General features: G+C 42.9%; 1 protein-coding gene across 1 annotated transcript in view; it reads right to left on the bottom strand.

The window, feature by feature from the left end:
* Nucleotides 1–17264, bottom strand: part of LOC102262684 (transformation/transcription domain-associated protein) — a 133276-nt gene that overhangs the window by 73554 nt on the left and 42458 nt on the right. Inside the window, 10 exon segments of the mRNA XM_014539091.1 lie at nucleotides 885–981; nucleotides 2262–2423; nucleotides 3154–3423; nucleotides 4023–4220; nucleotides 4333–4550; nucleotides 6155–6354; nucleotides 8063–8214; nucleotides 11671–11871; nucleotides 13867–14123; nucleotides 16160–16325. Of these exon segments, the coding sequence (XP_014394577.1) occupies nucleotides 885–981; nucleotides 2262–2423; nucleotides 3154–3423; nucleotides 4023–4220; nucleotides 4333–4550; nucleotides 6155–6354; nucleotides 8063–8214; nucleotides 11671–11871; nucleotides 13867–14123; nucleotides 16160–16325 (1921 nt within the window).

The raw sequence follows: 17264 nt of genomic DNA, 5'->3' as shown, positions 1-17264 counted from the left end.
CTCCCTTCCACACTCTCTAAAAATCAACAGAAAAAATATCCTCAGGTGAGGCTTACCAACAACAAAAAGAGAGAGAACATCCTAGCAAGAGGACCATATTGCTAACAGGAATGTCTGAGGGCACCCCAAAGAAAAAATCCCAACTCAGAAAAAGTGAGAAGCTGGCAAACATCCCTGCTCTGCACCTCCCTCACTCTGGCTTACTTTGTCTTAAACACCCCACCCAGCCCCATCCTCAAGCTTGGATATTATATTCTCTGTTTCTCAGCTTCTCTATCGCTAATTCAAGGATTCTGACAATAATTTATTAAGGGTATAAATATCAATAGATCAAGAGACAAAGTCAACTTAAAAAACCTGTATTGGGTAATACCAAAAAGGGGAGGAAATGACTGTTTCTAAGCACAAGGGTGAGTACTGACCTAGTATATTTTTTTAAACTTAACACAATTCCTGTACTAAACACTGATAACTAAAATTCAGGAAAATCTAGAGCCAGCAGGATTCTCAGATGCTTCTGAATCATTACAAAGTCTATAAAGAATGTTGTATATCTTACTAAATACTCTGTTGGATGAAAATGGTAATATATGAATGGTAGGACAACTCTGTTAAACCAGAATATTAGGTTCATAGAACTATAAATAGTTTATTAAATAGTAAAATTCAATTTACTATAGAATAAGAAATTATTTAAATCCTAACAATCTATATAATCCACTGACATCTCATTATCTAGTTTGATAAATACACACATAGTTTTTGATCCCACCTTAAAAACAACACAAGAAGCCAAAAAAAAAAAAAAATTAAACAACATAAAAGGCCACTGTCCCCTTTCACTTTTATCCCCAGTAACTTGTTTCAGATTTATATGAACTTACTTAGTGCTGCAATTCTCAAAGGCACGAGTGATGGAAGACTTTTGTAACAGGGCAGCTTTGTTAAAGCTGAATCTTCAGCCTCACACAAATTCAAAAGCTGCAAAAGATAAAGCAATGTAATTTAGCCTGCTCTTACTGTAATGACATAATAACCTTACAAATAAAAGAGCACAGCAATCTTCCACACATCCCACAACACAATTAACTGACAAACTGAACTCAAATTCCAAAGAATTTTATTCCAGGTCAAGGGCATGTACCTTGGTTGCAGGTTCATCCCCATCCCCGGTCAGGTGTGGGAGGCAACCAATCCATGTGTTTCTCTCACATCCATGTTTCTCTTTCTCTCTCTCCTACTTTCACTATAAGTAAATGGAAAAAAAATATCCTCAGAGGTAAGCATTAAAAAAAAAAGAATTAGCCCTAACCGGTTTGGCTCAGTGGATAGAGCGTAGGCCTGCGGACTGAAGGGTCCCAGGTTCGATTCCGGTCAAGGGCATGTACTTTGGTTGCGGGCACATACCCAGTGGGGAGTGTGCAGGAGGCAGCTGATCGATGTTTCTCTCTCATCGATGTTTCTAACTCTCTATCCCTCTCCCTTCCTCTCTGTAAAAAATCAATAAAATATATTTTTTTAAAAGAATTAATGCTTATAATCTGTATCTAAAGATTAATTTCTGTTTATTACTGTCTACACACTGTAAACTGGGAAGTTTACAGTGGCAAACACTTGTAAGATGTCATCTGCCTCTGCCCATTATCTTGAATCAAGGGGCAAGTCAAGTCCACTAAGCAGCACGAGAACCCGGCAGGACAAGGCTCCAAAGTAACAGTCATGGTTCCCACCTATGATCTGCAGCTTCTCTGCTATGACCTTAGGTGTATACCAAATGCTCATGCTCAGTTTCTGTATCTTCAGGAGGTCAGAGCTACAGAGGGCATTCATGTGAAGTAAGGTCTCAACAGTGCCTGGCACGTTTAAGTGACTAATAAACTCAGTAAACTGGCACTTGCTTGTGCTGTCTTATTCTGAGCACCAGCAGATGGGACAGTGACTAAAGCAGATGGTACAGTCTTAGCTCTAGATTACAACTTGAAGGCCCTGAAGAGCAAGTTTCCTTGGTAGAGGGCTAAGAGAGTTCAAAGGACTCAGGAAACACCCACCTTTTGTTGAACATCTGCAATCACTATGCCCACCTTCTCCCCAATCCCAGATGTAACATACGTGTGCCGAGTGCTGTGCCAGGCTATTGCTGGTTCCCTGTGGTCACTTCCCAGGCTTTCTCTGAGTGCTGCCTAACCAGTCTTCGTGCACAAAGACAGTTTACCAGACACACGTCATCACCATCCACACCACGCGTACCACCACCCCCCTACCTCTGTGTAGAACACCTTATGCTCCACCACGTTAAGATCCATTGTGAAGAGCCTGGGCTGCACTGTGGTACAGAACGTGCTCCCCTCCATCAGGCCGATCTGTGCGTTGGCAGGCTGGTGTCTGAGCAAATGCTTCTTAGGTGGGACCATATCCTGGAGGACCTAGGACAGGTAAGGAGGAACTACAACTAAACACATGCCCCTCAAAAAGGCTCTCATCACAATATTCTAAAGCAATTACCAATTTGAAAATCATAAGAGATTAAAGGTTATTACAGATGTCTTTTAATTAGGTGACAGAGAGATGTTTCATGTGCTAAAACTGGGCCATGGTTGTCTGATATACTTCATTCCTAAGGCTTCAGAGTAACCTCTCTTAAAACAAACAAACACAGCCCTGACCGGTTTGGCTCAGTGGATAGAGCATCAGCCTGCAGACTCAAGGGTCCCAGTTTCGATTCCGGTCAAGGGCATGTACCTTGGTTGTGGGCACATCCCCAGTAGGGAGCATGCAGGAAGCAGCTCATCGATGTTTCTCTCTCATCAATGTTTCTAACTCTCTATCCCTCTCCCTTCCTCTCTGTAAAAAATCAATAAAATATATATTTTTTTAAAAACACAAACAAACAAACACAAAACTACCAGATTGTGCTATACTGATCCAGGAAATCAACCTTCTATCCTCTTGACACTGGCCATTACCAATAGAACCATTAATATAAGCACACTGATTTTTACATATCTGAGGTTAAAAACAGCATATGTAATAGTATTCTGTAAAGTGGACACAAAATTATAAATTATGTATCCTCTAACTCTCAGATTTAAAAGGGAGAAAAAAGTCTCAAAAGTTTTGATCATGTTACCCTCGTTCTGGTGACAGAAATCTCACCTCTTTATGGGGTTCCATTATCACTGTCACACTTTTTCCAGTGACCTGGGCCAAAACTTGCAGTGAATGCATAGCCTGTTTCCTCACAGTGGAATTTGGAGAGGTGACTTCTCGAACCAAGTCGTGTGTCACGTGGTGAAAAGACTTTTCCTGAGCTGCCGCAATCTCTTCCGCTTTCTCCTCATCTTTTACATCTTTTAAAGGTGTCGCACACCTCATCAGAAGCTGCTCCAGGGTGGTTTTGGCCATGGCAACGGCCCCATTGGAAACCTGCAGGCCAAGGACTCCTTCGATCAAAAAGGGAACAATGCTGCCCAGGACACCCATGTTTCCTGCGCAACCTGCCTGCCATAAACACTGTCTCTAAGGGGGGTCACGCCCCTCGTGCCAACTACTTTAATAAGACTACTTCATAACTTCCATTAGGTACTTATAGGTAATTCCTGTGTCACTCAGAAAGGAAAACGTGGTGTAGACAGGATCTTTGTATTTACCAAACAGATAAGCTGGCGATGCCCAGATATTCTGCCTGCATATACGTTCATAAAGAATGCAGCGTCTGTGGAAATGCTGGACCATGTGCACTACTGAGCCCCAAGACAAGACTGAGGAGTGGTGCTTCCTTCACAGGTCACAGATGTTCTGTGGTAAGTTCTCTGGTTTCTGACTGCTCCTTATGAAGACAGATAGGTATCTGATAACCAGAGAAAACCTAGAGGGGTTCTGATCTGTCCTTTTATTGAAGGTGTTGTTATAAAACCTAAGCTTTTAGGAGAGCAAATTTGCAGAACTGACTCTTGCTACCTATTCTCCAGCAAATCAGCTTCTTGAGACAGCTTGGTTATAGGTTTGGAGCCACCATCACCTACCTCTCCAGTTAAGTCCATCATGACAAAGAGAAGCGCTTTGAGGAATGTCTGCTGGTTCTGCAGAACCCAAGTGAGAGGCAGCCGCTCCATGAGAAACTTAATGGACACCACACCCCCCAACTTTGCATACCAGGCCTGCTCATAACAACACGCACACAAGCGCTCCACAATGTAAGAAAACAGAGGCAGCTGGCATGCCTGGAGAGAAAAACAAACACAAACCTTAATGTGTTACTGCAATTCTTAAACTACCAGTTTCTAGAATGACACCCTCAGGTACAAACCCCACAAATAGGAGATCTGGCCTTACCCTCTCCTTTGAGCCCAGGATGATACTTGCAACATCAAATATCACAGCAAGAGCCACCTCTCCAATCTTGCAAAGTTCCTTTTCTTCATATGCCATACATATAGCTATGGCATCAATGAGAACCAATGGATCCATTCCTTTCGACCCGTTTTCTTCACTGTGAAACATGGCTGTGCTGGGCTGGCTGCCCACCTGGTAGCAAGGCAGCAAGAAAGGACCTGGAGGAGAGCACAGGGCGCATGAGAGAGAAGAGTATCCGCATACCAACATTCTTGTCCCTCAAACTGCAAAAGTACCTCATTTTCTTTTCTTTGAGGTTAGGAACTTAATACTTTAGACCAACTTCTATTAAACTCAATATTTTTAAACTAAGGAGTCTGATTTACACTAAGGTAATTTTTCTGAATGTTTTCCATTAAACACTGTATTACTTTCAGATTTCCTCAATCATAAGTCAAAAATGTATTAATTTAAAATAAGAACCACTCGCTGGTTTGGCTCAGTGGATAGAGCGTTGGCCTGTGGACTGAAGGGTCCCGGGTTCAATTCCAGTCAAGGGCACATGCCTGGGTTGCAGGCTCAATCCCCAGTAGGGGTGTGCAGGAGGAAGCTGATCAATGATTTTTCTATCTCTCTCTTTCCCTCTTCTTTCCTCTCTGAAAGCAATAAAAATATATTTTAAAAAATGGTTTATTTCTCCTAAATTATTCTCATGGCCAACTTTTAAAAAAAAGAAAAAAAGAGAGAGAGAACCACAATCAGATACCTTCTTTTTAAAAAGTCATTCAACAGGCCAAAGGGCAGAGCATGGGAATGACTATGGGTTACCCTCTGTACATTCCTGACATACATATAACAATCAAAAGCAACAGTTCACAAAAAAAAAAAAAAAAAAGCAACAACACCCAGGTATGACACCCAACATACACACAAAGAACAATCTGCCAGCAACTATTAATGCCTCACAGGTGCCTAGGACCCACAAGTTGGGAATTATCAAAAAACTTACAGGTCTGCTGGAAAGTTAACGTTAACACAGAAGAAACACTGAGAAACAATCTAAGTGCTAAATTGTACAGTACCAACTGTCCAGGCCAAGAGTTACGAGGGGAAAGTCCCACATGTTCTACAGCCTCAAGAAAGCCCATCATCGTTCTCCAGGGTGAGGGCTCTGAGGACATGCCCGAGTGCAGTGCTCCTCAAGGGCGTCCACTGGCCAGCACTAGCCTGGGAGGAGTTACACAAGTTGGGAGTAAGTGTTCAGAAACTTACATAGCACTGGGCAGCCCTGACAGTCCTACTGTCTTCTACCAAACCACCAGTCTGTAGTGGCTTAAAAATAAAGCCAAGAAGACAAACTCTGTCCTTCACACCCAGAGCCTGAGAACCCCTGCAGCAGAAGCAAGTAGCTATTCCAGGCAAAGAGAAGAGACGGGTGAGCATCCCAGGAGCAGAGATGAGCACTGCAAGGGAGCCTTCGAGGAGCTGGCTGAAGAGCAGAGAGGTGACGATGGAAAACACATGGAGGAAGGTCAGCAATAAGTATAACTGCAAACTGTCTCTGTTTACACAGCCAAGACTATTCAGCCCCCTTTTTCATAAAAACACAAAGGGCGGAAATACTGAGTGCATTTTATAGCCAACACTTGGAAACAATTTTCACAATACAGCACCCATTGCTGAAATACCAATGATCTTTTTCAAGTGGAAAATTAGAAAACAAAGGCCAAAAATCAATCAGCCAACCTCAGCTTCTCTGAAACACCACCATGTCCTGACCAAGTTTTTGAAGTCAAATAACCAGTTGCTTGGCCCCACTCACCACACTGCTGGGCAACTGCCACCATTGTGTAGTGGCGGATCAGGCTGGCTACAAAGGGCAGGGCGCTGGGCCGAAGATCTTTAATGACTGCAGACATGAATGCCCCAGTCAAAGCCTGCTCAAATGTCTTCCGAGCTGGAGTATCTTGTGCTTTGTAGCGATGTGATATGATGACATTAGGTATGGTCTTTTCTGTAAAACTGGAAGACAAAATTTAATCCACCATCATAACACCAAAGTCCTGAGCTGATGGCTTCACCATGACTTTTTTTTTTTATTTCAACCCACCCTCCTTCCTCATTCAGATAGGACCGAGTAAATTAATTTCTCTGCTTTAATTTCAGTATGAACACTTATAACCACTGATTCATCAAATATGTTCTACCTGATAGCAGCACAGGCAATGGATCAGAGGGAAATAACAAAAGGGCAGCAGATTCAACTTTTTATAATATTTCATTTTAGGTTTGAATTTATCTTTTATAATTAAACTAGTGGCCTAGTGCACGGATTCATGCACATTGAAAGGAAATTAATTAGAAGAAATATTTTAATATCGCTATTCACCCTTTCTCTATAATAGAAGTGTCAGAGATGAAAGAATATTAGTAAAATGTATATGACAACAATATATAAATTGATTGATAAACAATATGATATAAAAACAGACATGATATAAAACTAAAAACATGTTATAAAAACAATGATATAACAACATTGATAAAAACAGTAACTGATAAATTGATTAAACTTATTCTAATATTATCCTGTATACCACATTAAGAGTAAAAACACTTTCAGAGTGCTTGAATAATTTCCCTTGTCAATAAAAATATTTTTAGCCCTTGCCGGGTTGGCTCATGGATAGAGCGTCGGCCTGTGGATTGAAGGGTCCCAGGTTTGATTCCGGTCAAGGGCACATGCCTGGGTTACAGGCTCATCGCCAAGTAGGGGGTGTGCAGGAGACAGCTGATCCATGATTCTCTCATCATTGATGTTTCTCTCTCTCTCCCTCTCCCTTCCTCTCTGAAATCAATTTTTAAAAAAAGAAGAAAAAAAATAAAATTCTCATTACTGAGTTATTTAAATACATGTATATTTTTTTAAAGTAAAAGTTTGAAATACCTAAATGATTTTTTTAAAAATTTGCACATCAAATTTACTTTTGTTAAACTTCTTGTTTTTTTAATATATATTTTTTTTATTTTTAGATTTTTATTTAATATGTTCCATAAAACTCCCAGAGTTGTTTTTTTTTGCTCAATTTTTTTGCACAAGTATTTAGCTCAATTTGACGTTTGTTCTTTTCTATTATGATTCTTAACAGCTTTGAGAAATAAGTTATATACCATAGAATTCATTTATTTTAATTATATGGTTCAATGAGTTTTACATTTCTATAGTTGTACAACCATTACCACTATCCAATTTTAAGACATGTCACCCCAAAAAGTCAATCCCTCTCCCACCCCCATGCCAACCACTGACCACAACCTAAATTATAGGAGCAAAATACAAATATCAAATGACAAATATCTGGAGAAAGAAAATATCACTATGGACTGGAAAAGTAAAAGATCCACTGAGTGTGTATCACGTGACAGGCGCTGTGAATATAATGGTGGGCAGAAGAAAGAGAAAAGAGTATGACCCTTGGTTCTTGAAACTTCCAACCTAATGAGGAGTCAATCATAAAGGCAGATCACAACTGATAAATTCTAATACTCAAGCACCCAATTTCTCCCATTTTCTCTAAAAGCCAACAGAAGCATTATTAGGCAAATAACATGTCGTTTTCCTAACTAGAAGGAACATGCTCATAACATTAAGATATCTTAAAGGTCCTCTCCATCCCTCATTCCTGAAGCAAGGTATATTTAATTGCAGAGAATTAAATTACCAACATACTTAGGGTGTGCAAGCAGCTGGTAGAGAGCATGTTTATTGTCCTCTAGACTCATCATTGCCACCAGGAAGCACTTGATCACTTCCCACGCCTGCCTCCGGTAGTAGGGCTCAGTGTTGGCACTTTTCAGGCAGTCCAGAGCGGTTTCAATGGCCTATGACAACAAATAAAAACAAAAGTTATAGTTGGTACCAAATTACATGTCCTTGAAAGTCTTTCACTGAAAGCATTCGCAACACCCAAAAGAATCTTAATGCGTATTTTTTTCTCTTGAAGTGAGCAGAGTGGGACTTACACAGGGTAGCAAGTACTCCCTGTGTAAGACCTCCAGAGAAGGCGATGAAAGTATCATGAATAAGGAACTGCACAGTTCAAATTAAAATGTAAAATGGAGTTTACTAATTTTGTGCTTAAACAGCCAATGGGAGACTCCAGAAATTAAATGAGCCTATAAGAGTCCTTGTGGTAGATTTGCTGGATTAAACTAGACACTGGGTCATCTACACACTTATCAAGGTCCTCAAGAGAATAATGAACTTTCTGCAGACCACAGACTTTCCTGTGTCTAAGTTCAAAACTAGACAACTTTCCTAAGCTTTCACTAAATTCCTCTTTAAAAGAGAAAAAGGTTTACATCTTTTTTTGTTCAGAACACCTATATAGCTACACTCATATTTTTATCCTTTTCATTTCTATGAAATAGACCAGAAAGGCAGGGGAGGAACAATCACACAGAAAAATAATTTGAAGCCTTTAACAGCTAAGATATTAACTTAATGATAATTATATACATACTAGAGGCCCGGTGCACAAAAAGCCAGCCTGGATGAGGGGATGATGGCTGTTTGCAGCTGGTCACACCCCCTTCAGGGTGGGGGTCCCCACTGGGGTGCCTGGCCAGCCTGGATGAGGGGATGATGGCTGTTTGCAGCTGGTCACACCCCCTTCAGGGTGGGGGTCCCCACTGGGGTGCCTGGCCAGCCTGGATGAGGGGATGATGGCTGTTTGCAGCTGGTCACACCCCCTTCAGGGTGGGGGTCCCCACTGGGGTGCCTGGCCAGCCTGGATGAGGGGATGATGGCTGTTTGCAGCTGGTCACACCCCCTTCAGGGTGGGGGTCCCCACTGGGGTGCCTGGCCAGCCTGGATGAGGGGATGATGGCTGTTTGCAGCTGGTCACACCCCCTTCAGGGTGGGGGTCCCCACTGGGGTGCCTGGCCAGCCTGGATGAGGGGATGATGGCTGTTTGCAGCTGGTCACACCCCCTTCAGGGTGGGGGTCCCCACTGGGGTGCCTGGCCAGCCTGGATGAGGGGATGATGGCTGTTTGCAGCTGGTCACACCCCCTTCAGGGTGGGGGTCCCCACTGGGGTGCCTGGCCAGCCTGGATGAGGGGATGATGGCTGTTTGCAGCTGGTCACACCCCCTTCAGGGTGGGGGTCCCCACTGGGGTGCCTGGCCAGCCTGGATGAGGGGATGATGGCTGTTTGCAGCTGGTCACACCCCCTTCAGGGTGGGGGTCCCCACTGGGGTGCCTGGCCAGCCTGGATGAGGGGATGATGGCTGTTTGCAGCTGGTCACACCCCCTTCAGGGTGGGGGTCCCCACTGGGGTGCCTGGCCAGCCTGGATGAGGGGATGATGGCTGTTTGCAGCTGGTCACACCCCCTTCAGGGTGGGGGTCCCCACTGGGGTGCCTGGCCAGTCTGGGTGAGGGGCTGAGGGCTGCTTTCAGGCTGGCGGTTGTTGACTGAAGCTCCCAACCGCTCCTTTTTTTTCTCTTTTTTTTATTTTATTCTGGGCCAGCTTTAGCTCTGGCTCTAGCTCTGAGGCTTCGTATCTGGTTTGTTTGCCGTTCTATAATCGAAACAATGTATAACTTCAGCTCTGAGATCCCGGCAGGCTGAAAGCTGGTTTCTGGGGTTTTGTTTAGCTTCTTATTTGCAACATAGTACATAGTTGCTTAGAGTTGCAACTCAGAGGCCGGCAAGTCAGGCGGGGAACGTTGGAGTCTGCAGTCACTGGAGCAAGCAAGCCTCATGTTCGCTTCCAGCTGCCTGGCTGCCGGCCGCCATCTTGGCTGACAGTTAATTTGCATAAGGATATGCTGATTAGCCAATGGGAAGGGTAGCGGTCGTACGCTAATTACCATGTTTCTCTTTTATTAGTGTAGATGTATCAAAGAACTAATCTGTATCAAAATTAAACACTTATCCAGGCTCTGTGTGAGGAGCCAGAAAAAGAGCTGACAGGGACAGAGCCCTGCACTCCAGACCCAGCCAGGCGACAAAGCACACAGGGCCGCTCAGTGTGATACAGCTTCTTACCACATCACCCCAGCCGTGTGTCTGAGTCTTCTGGGGCATGGCAGAACTGTCGTTTCTCCTACTGCCTCTAATCTGGTCATTAATAGGTAATAAATCAATGTGAGGATAATTTTAGAAATTTTATTTTTAAGAATCAATGTAAGCTATGAGCCAATTACCCACTGAAAAAAAATAAATGACTGTTTTAACGGAAATTTACTGGCACTGGGGTTGGTCTCGCTGGTCATTCCCTTTGCCTAGTCGACTCCTTCAGCTCACTGGGCATGCCACGGCCCTGAGGATGCTGCCTGCTGGGAAAGGAGCTCCACAAGCACCATAAAGTTTCCATAAAGGTGCAGGAGGACTGTGGAAGCCTATCTTCAAAACCTGGGTTCTCCCACCCTAGCTGGTGTGGCTCAGTTGGTGGGAGCATCATCCCATACACCAAAAGGTGGCAGATTCAATTCCCAGTCAGGGCACATAACCAGTAGGGGGCGTGTAGGAGGCCGCTGATCAATGATTCTCTCTCATCATTGATGTTTCTATCCCTCTCTCTCTCTTCGTTCCTTTCTCTGAAATCAATAAAAACACTAAAAAAAAAAAACAAACCACTAAGTTCCAGGGCCAGGTGGGCAGGGCATCACCTTCTGGTCCCTCAGGAAAGATGGACCTGCTCAAGGGTCCAAAGCCTCAGGGGTAACACCCCTCCACTGGCCTCCTGGTGGTATGAAAGCTCCCTCACCCACCTATCTGGTCTCCAAATAAATCTCATTCTTCTTTGAGTTATAAATTCCCTCACAAAAAAGAGTACATGTTTTATTCACATATTTTCAAATAGGAATTCTTAAAAAGAAACTTATAGTATCATTAGAGGCCCGGTGCACAAAATTCGTGCACTGGGGGCGGGGGGGCGTGCATCCCTCAGCCCAGATTGCAAGAGGGCGCAGGCCAGGCCAAGGGACATCATCAGTGCATGATCGGGGCCAAGGAGGGACATGGGAGGTTGGCCAGCCAAGGAGGGACCGCAGGAGGGCTCCAGGGCGTGTCCCACCCTTCTCGCTCAGACCCCAGCAGCAAGCTAACCTACCAGTCAGAGCGTCTGCCCCTGGTAATCAGTGCACGTCATAGTGACTGGTCGACTGTCTGCCCCCTGGTGGTCAGTAAATGTCATAGCAAGCGGTTGAGCGGCCTTAGCATATCATTAGCATATTATGTTTTGATTGATTGGACGACTGGACGACCGGACACTTACCATATTAGACTTTTATTATATAGGATTAAGAAGCTCCCAGAGACTTCCAAATTTACCTTCTCCATTGGAAGCTGAAGAGATGCTTTACAATCGGAGAACTCCACTGTAACACTGGGGCCTTGAACTTCAGTCAAAACATAGTGCAGCTTCTGGGATTCCTTTAACATCTTCCTGTTACTGCCACCAAATTTACCAAGTACACGATAGGCTACATGAGAAATGCTATCAGCAGGATTGCGTAAAGTACGCCATAAAGCCTAGAAATCAACACGCTTTCATTAAAATCCTTTCAAAGTAATGCATTCACATGGCTCACAAATTAAAACCCAAAAGTTATAAAAGACTATACAGCAAAATTTCTTCCTTCTCTTTCCCCCAAACTAACAAATTCCCTTTCTTGGGAGAAGCCAATGTTATTGATCTTGTGTATTCTCCCAGAAAAAGTTTATGTCTTTACAAAAATGCATATATAAATAAAAACATTCTTCCATGCTCCTGAAGCACAAATGGTAGCATAGTAAATACTGCAGAGCTGAAAAGCAAGAAAACTAAGCAATATATAGCTTAGGCATCTTTACAAAATGGGATTGGGAGGAACATAGAGAGAAATGTGGTTTACTGGTAAGTTCTCATCCTGGGGTTAGATGGTAAGTTCTCAGATTTTTACTTCTATTAGGTTTTATAACTTCAAAACATGATATATAAATCATCTCATATATTTAAATTATCTTATACATTAGGAAGGATGGCAAAGGGGGAAAATGTGGATCATGTTGGGACCTGCATTATTAGGAAGAATAAATAATGTGTACCTTGTACACACATACTCAACTGTTCCATTTTCCATTTTCCCAGATAAATTATCATATCTTGAAAATTACCATAGTTCATTATTAAAATCTATTTCTTAAATCACCTTCTGAAACAATGCCCAATATTAGTGTCTAGCAATAATCAATAGAAAATCTTGGTACTTTCCTCTAAAGCAAAATTCCAATTTCTCTTATGTACCTGTAGGTCCAAAGAGGCTTCTCCTTAATAACTGCTGAGAGGTGTTGTCTAAATTCTCTCACCTCTACCCCCTCTACCTGGCCTACCTAATCCTCACTTATCTTCAGAAGTAACCTCTGCTTTACTCCCTGGGAGGGGCAGGTAGTGGGAATTAGTGTTTCTGTGCTTCTGATCTCCAAATTCTCACGTAGACTTAGCTGGTTGATGGAGCTAAAGTGAGACAGCTTATCCCACTTGCCCAGTGGATAGGTTACTGCTCCTCCAAAAGCAGCCAGGGACCTGTCTCTCCCTGGGGCTGTCTGCCTCACAGAATGGCAAGAGGCTGGAGAACCCCTCCCTGCCTCCTCCTCCCACATGGTGCTCAACCACCATGGGGCAGTTCTTCCAAGTTGCCATCTCCAATCTTTTCTGCCCAAAGACTTCTGTCCTTTAGGGGTTACTGAGTCCCCATCATATAAAGCTGTCAGAATTCTGATCCCAGTGTGGGGTCAAATACTCTATGCTAATGGGGCACATGAGTAAGTAACAGGTAGCCTAAACCTCTAACAATTACCAACCACATTACAAATCAACAGCAGCAAAAAAATGAACAAAAAATACAAAATGTTGCCTGGCCAGTGTGGCTCAGTTGGTTGGAATGTCATCCCGTACACCAAGAGGTTGAGGATTCATTCCTGGTCAAGGTACATATCCAAATTTCGGGTTTGATCCCTAGTCAGGGCACATGTAGGAGGAAAGTGATCGATGTCTCGCTCTTTCTCTCTCTCCCTTCCTCTCTCTAAAAACAAATAAAAAAAATTTAAGACTGTTAAAAATATCTATATATAAAATGTTTGCAGACAACTATGTTTTCCCTTAGTAATCTGCACCTCTGTACTGTGTAGCTCAAGATCTTTTGTGAATAAAGAAAGGATCTCCTGGAAGCAACAGTGACCATATACCTGCCTTTGTAAGTCACCAACTAAAGGAACATGATACCTGTAAAAGCCTCCAAAAAAGAGGGCAGTACTGCGAAACAAATAGTCACTCAATACTTACAGTATTTCTTTACATATTGTCATAGCCAGAAGATGCACAAAATAAGTTGAAAACTTCACCATTTCACCCTGCAGATAGTCCACCACAGAGCATGGAGAGCTCAACAGAGGCTCGTCACTGCCAGCCAGATGGCCTAAAATCTTCAGTAGGAACTAACATGAGCACCTAGCGCCCTCTGCTGGCACTTAGGAAAACAGACTTACCTGCATGAGCTCTGCGCGTACTGGCTGAATGTGGTCATACAGGAAATCGGGCTGCAGGTTGTCCACACACAACTCCAGAGTCCTCAGGCCTTGGCTGACCAACGTCTGAGAGCCATTGAGAGCAGACACCAAGGGATCCATTAACATGGGCAAATACGGCAAGAGAGAGCTCAGCCGTACAGGCACCGTGAGACACAGCTCCACGAAGAGATCCTTCATGTGCTGCTTATGCAGGCCACTCTGCAACATGTTCAGCCCTAATAACAGGGTGTGGGACAGTCAGAGGTGAAGTTGCCATCCAGACACAGGCCAAAGTTAACTGTACAAAATAACTGGTACACTTTTCATTATATACATCAATGTGATGATAGGAAGACTTCTTATGCCTTATAAGCTACTATATTAATTAGCTAACCCTATTCTATAACTGCATCCACGATCCCCTTTATCTGTGCTAGTCATAGTGACAACAGCAAGCTGCATATAATTATTATATACTAAGTTATAATTATAATAACGTCTTGTAATATATTACACATCAACCTTTTTAAAATGTTACACTATTAATAAGCCCAATCTAAAGACAGAGACTTCTGATATGATACATTCATCTCAAGTTTGAGGTTTACAATCTTTTATCTCAAGTTTCCAGTAGGTCAGTTGATGTTTATGCTCTAAAATATAAATATTTTTCCAAAAATCCACTTTTGTTTCTTATAGAGAGGAGCCTCCTTCTTATAAAATCAACCTCCCCACTCTTCATGAGGGTAACCAAGTATTTATTGAGCTCCTTCCTAACTAACACGAATCAAGTCAAGACTAGCTCAGAGCACTTAGAGGCAAGCTAGAAAGAGAAAAGCATGTGACTCAGCAGACCCAACACAAGGTGCATCCAGGTACTGCAGGTTGAAGAGAGATCAGTGAAGAGTTGACAGGCAAGTCATCATAGGGTAGGAGGAGGAGGATAAAAAGAGGGAAAGGCTAAGTCCCCAGAAGGAGATATGCTTGAACAAAACAGAGTAGGGAGAGATGAGCTTGGGGACAGCAGAGAGTGTACAGGAAGAAATCAGACTGATCAGAGCAGAGGGCTCAGGTTAAGGAATTACGGAGATGGGTTTAAATACGAACAAAGGAGCCTGATTATGGTTAAGCACTTTGCCTGGTGGACTTATGACCATGTTACATTTAATATCCAAATATGTATTTCCCAGTTGCCTTCTGGGTATACAATGTTGTAAATGGCTTCTCTTTAAAGAATTTACAAAGAAAATTTAGATTTAATCCTTTGCTAAGATACCAGGAGCTCACACTTACAAAAATACAAATTCCTAAGATAATGTCTCTAATCAGTTCACACCCACAAACATTGGATGGACTCAAGATAGATCTTCTTTAGCTTTACATTTTGAAAGCATTTCTAATTATACAGGAACTAGCGACCTGGTGCGCGAATTCATGCACATTTAAAGGAAATTAATTAGAAGGTGGCCAGCGGGTCAGACTGGGCGAGAGGGGCCGGACACGCCCTGGAGCCAATCTCTGGCAATCCCTCCCGGCTGGTCACACCTTGGGCAGCGCCAAGGCTCGAAGGACGTCTGTGGAGTGAGCAGGGGGTCCCTTCAGCAGGTGGGGTCCCTGGGCCTGGCCTGTAGGGATCAGGCCAAAACCAGCTCCCAAGGGGTCCCAGAGTGGGAGAGGGCACTCTACAAAGTTGCTGCGTTGAGCGTCTGCCCCTAGTGGTCAGTGTGCTTCATACCAGCTGGTAGCTGGTCGGATGGTTGCTTAGCCTTTTATATATAGATTATTGAATTCTGGTTGTGTAAAGCAACTAAATAAAAATATAAACTTATAAATCAGCTTTATAACTTGTTTTCCCTTCTTGTTCTGATTCTCTTTCAAATCTAGGGATTCCTGATCTTACAAAACCACTAGAAACAACCCTCTAGACTTGCTTACCAAATGCTATAAAAATACAACCAAGTCCTAACTGAGGAAACCAAAATCTTCCAACTCTCATTCAACTCTGAGTATAGAGAAAGAGACCAGAACTGAATGGGGAGAGGGGGCTCCTTTCAAAGTCCCACTGACTTTAAAGACAGTGGAACACAGGGACTGAAGGGCCTCATTCTCATTCTCCCTCTCCCTCTCTCTCTGGGGGGGACATACATATATCTCCTCACGATGACCTTCAATGGGTACAGAGGATGAACCCCAGCAACTAAGGGCAGCCACACACACAAGGCTAAAAGTCACGCACACAAGGCTAAAAGTCAACCAAAATCATTGCTCTGACCTTGCAAGAGGTTTGGAAGAAGAGGCAAAAATTCCTGATACAGGAGATCATGGCTACCGCCCCCAATAGAGCGGAACAGGGCCCGAAGCAGCAGGAAGTAGTTATAGGGCTCTTCGGCAGCCTGTGCGAGCTCCATGGAGCTGTTCACAATCTTGTGCAGGTGGGGCTGCAGGATACAGAAAAGGCAAGTTAGTAGGCTCTAAATGAGGCGGATCCACATCCCCAACAACTGTGCTAAACATTCATTGCAATCAGACAGGAACGGAAGGTAATTCTTTTTTTTTTAATTTTTTTATTGATTAAGTTATTACATATGTGTCGTTATCCCCACATTACCCCACATCCCCCCCACTCATGCCCTCACCCCCCTGTTGTCTGTGTCCATTGGTTAAGCCTATATGCTTGCATATAAGTCCTTTGGTTGATCTCTTCCCCTTACCCCCACCCTCCCCTACCCGGAAGGTAATTCTTATAAATTTATTGAAAAACAAAACAAGAACTTGCCAACTTTTACTTGACTCAAATTAATTTCTCTTAAAATATATGTTGGTTTCCACCAGTTTGGGTGTGAAAGAAGCATTTAATAGGTTCCTATCTGTCAACTCTGCAGTTCTCATGAATATAGTCACTCTTGTATAAGACTAAATAATCAAACAAGATGAAAGAAGCCCTTTTCCTATGACAATCTAAATGCAACAAGTAATCTAAAGGAACTAAACTTCCCTAGCAACCAAATATGTAAAGTTTGGAAGAACCTCAAAAGACATTTATGATAAGGTTTTGGGAGACTTGATCGAAAAATAGGTATTTCTTTTTAATAAAAGAAGCACTTTAATAAAAAAGCACTTTATTAGCTTACAGTACCTTTAGTTAACATTTTTATCTTGTATTTCAAATCCTAGTTTTGACATGTGACAGGTTAAATTTAACATGATACTTTCTTGCAGGTATATTTATTTATTTATTTATTTTTTTTTTATTAAATCTTTATTGTTCAGGTTACATTTGTTCCTCTTTTTTTCCCCCCCATAACTCCCCTCCTCCCAGTTCCTGCCCCACCCTCCGCCCTCACTCCCCACCCACTGTCCTCATCCATAGGTGCACG

The sequence above is a fragment of the Myotis brandtii genome, unplaced genomic scaffold (assembly GCF_000412655.1).
Source record: "Myotis brandtii unplaced genomic scaffold, ASM41265v1 scaffold208, whole genome shotgun sequence".
In the NCBI taxonomy this organism is placed as follows: domain Eukaryota; kingdom Metazoa; phylum Chordata; class Mammalia; order Chiroptera; family Vespertilionidae; genus Myotis; species Myotis brandtii.
This window is presented reverse-complemented; position numbering and strand designations above follow the sequence as displayed.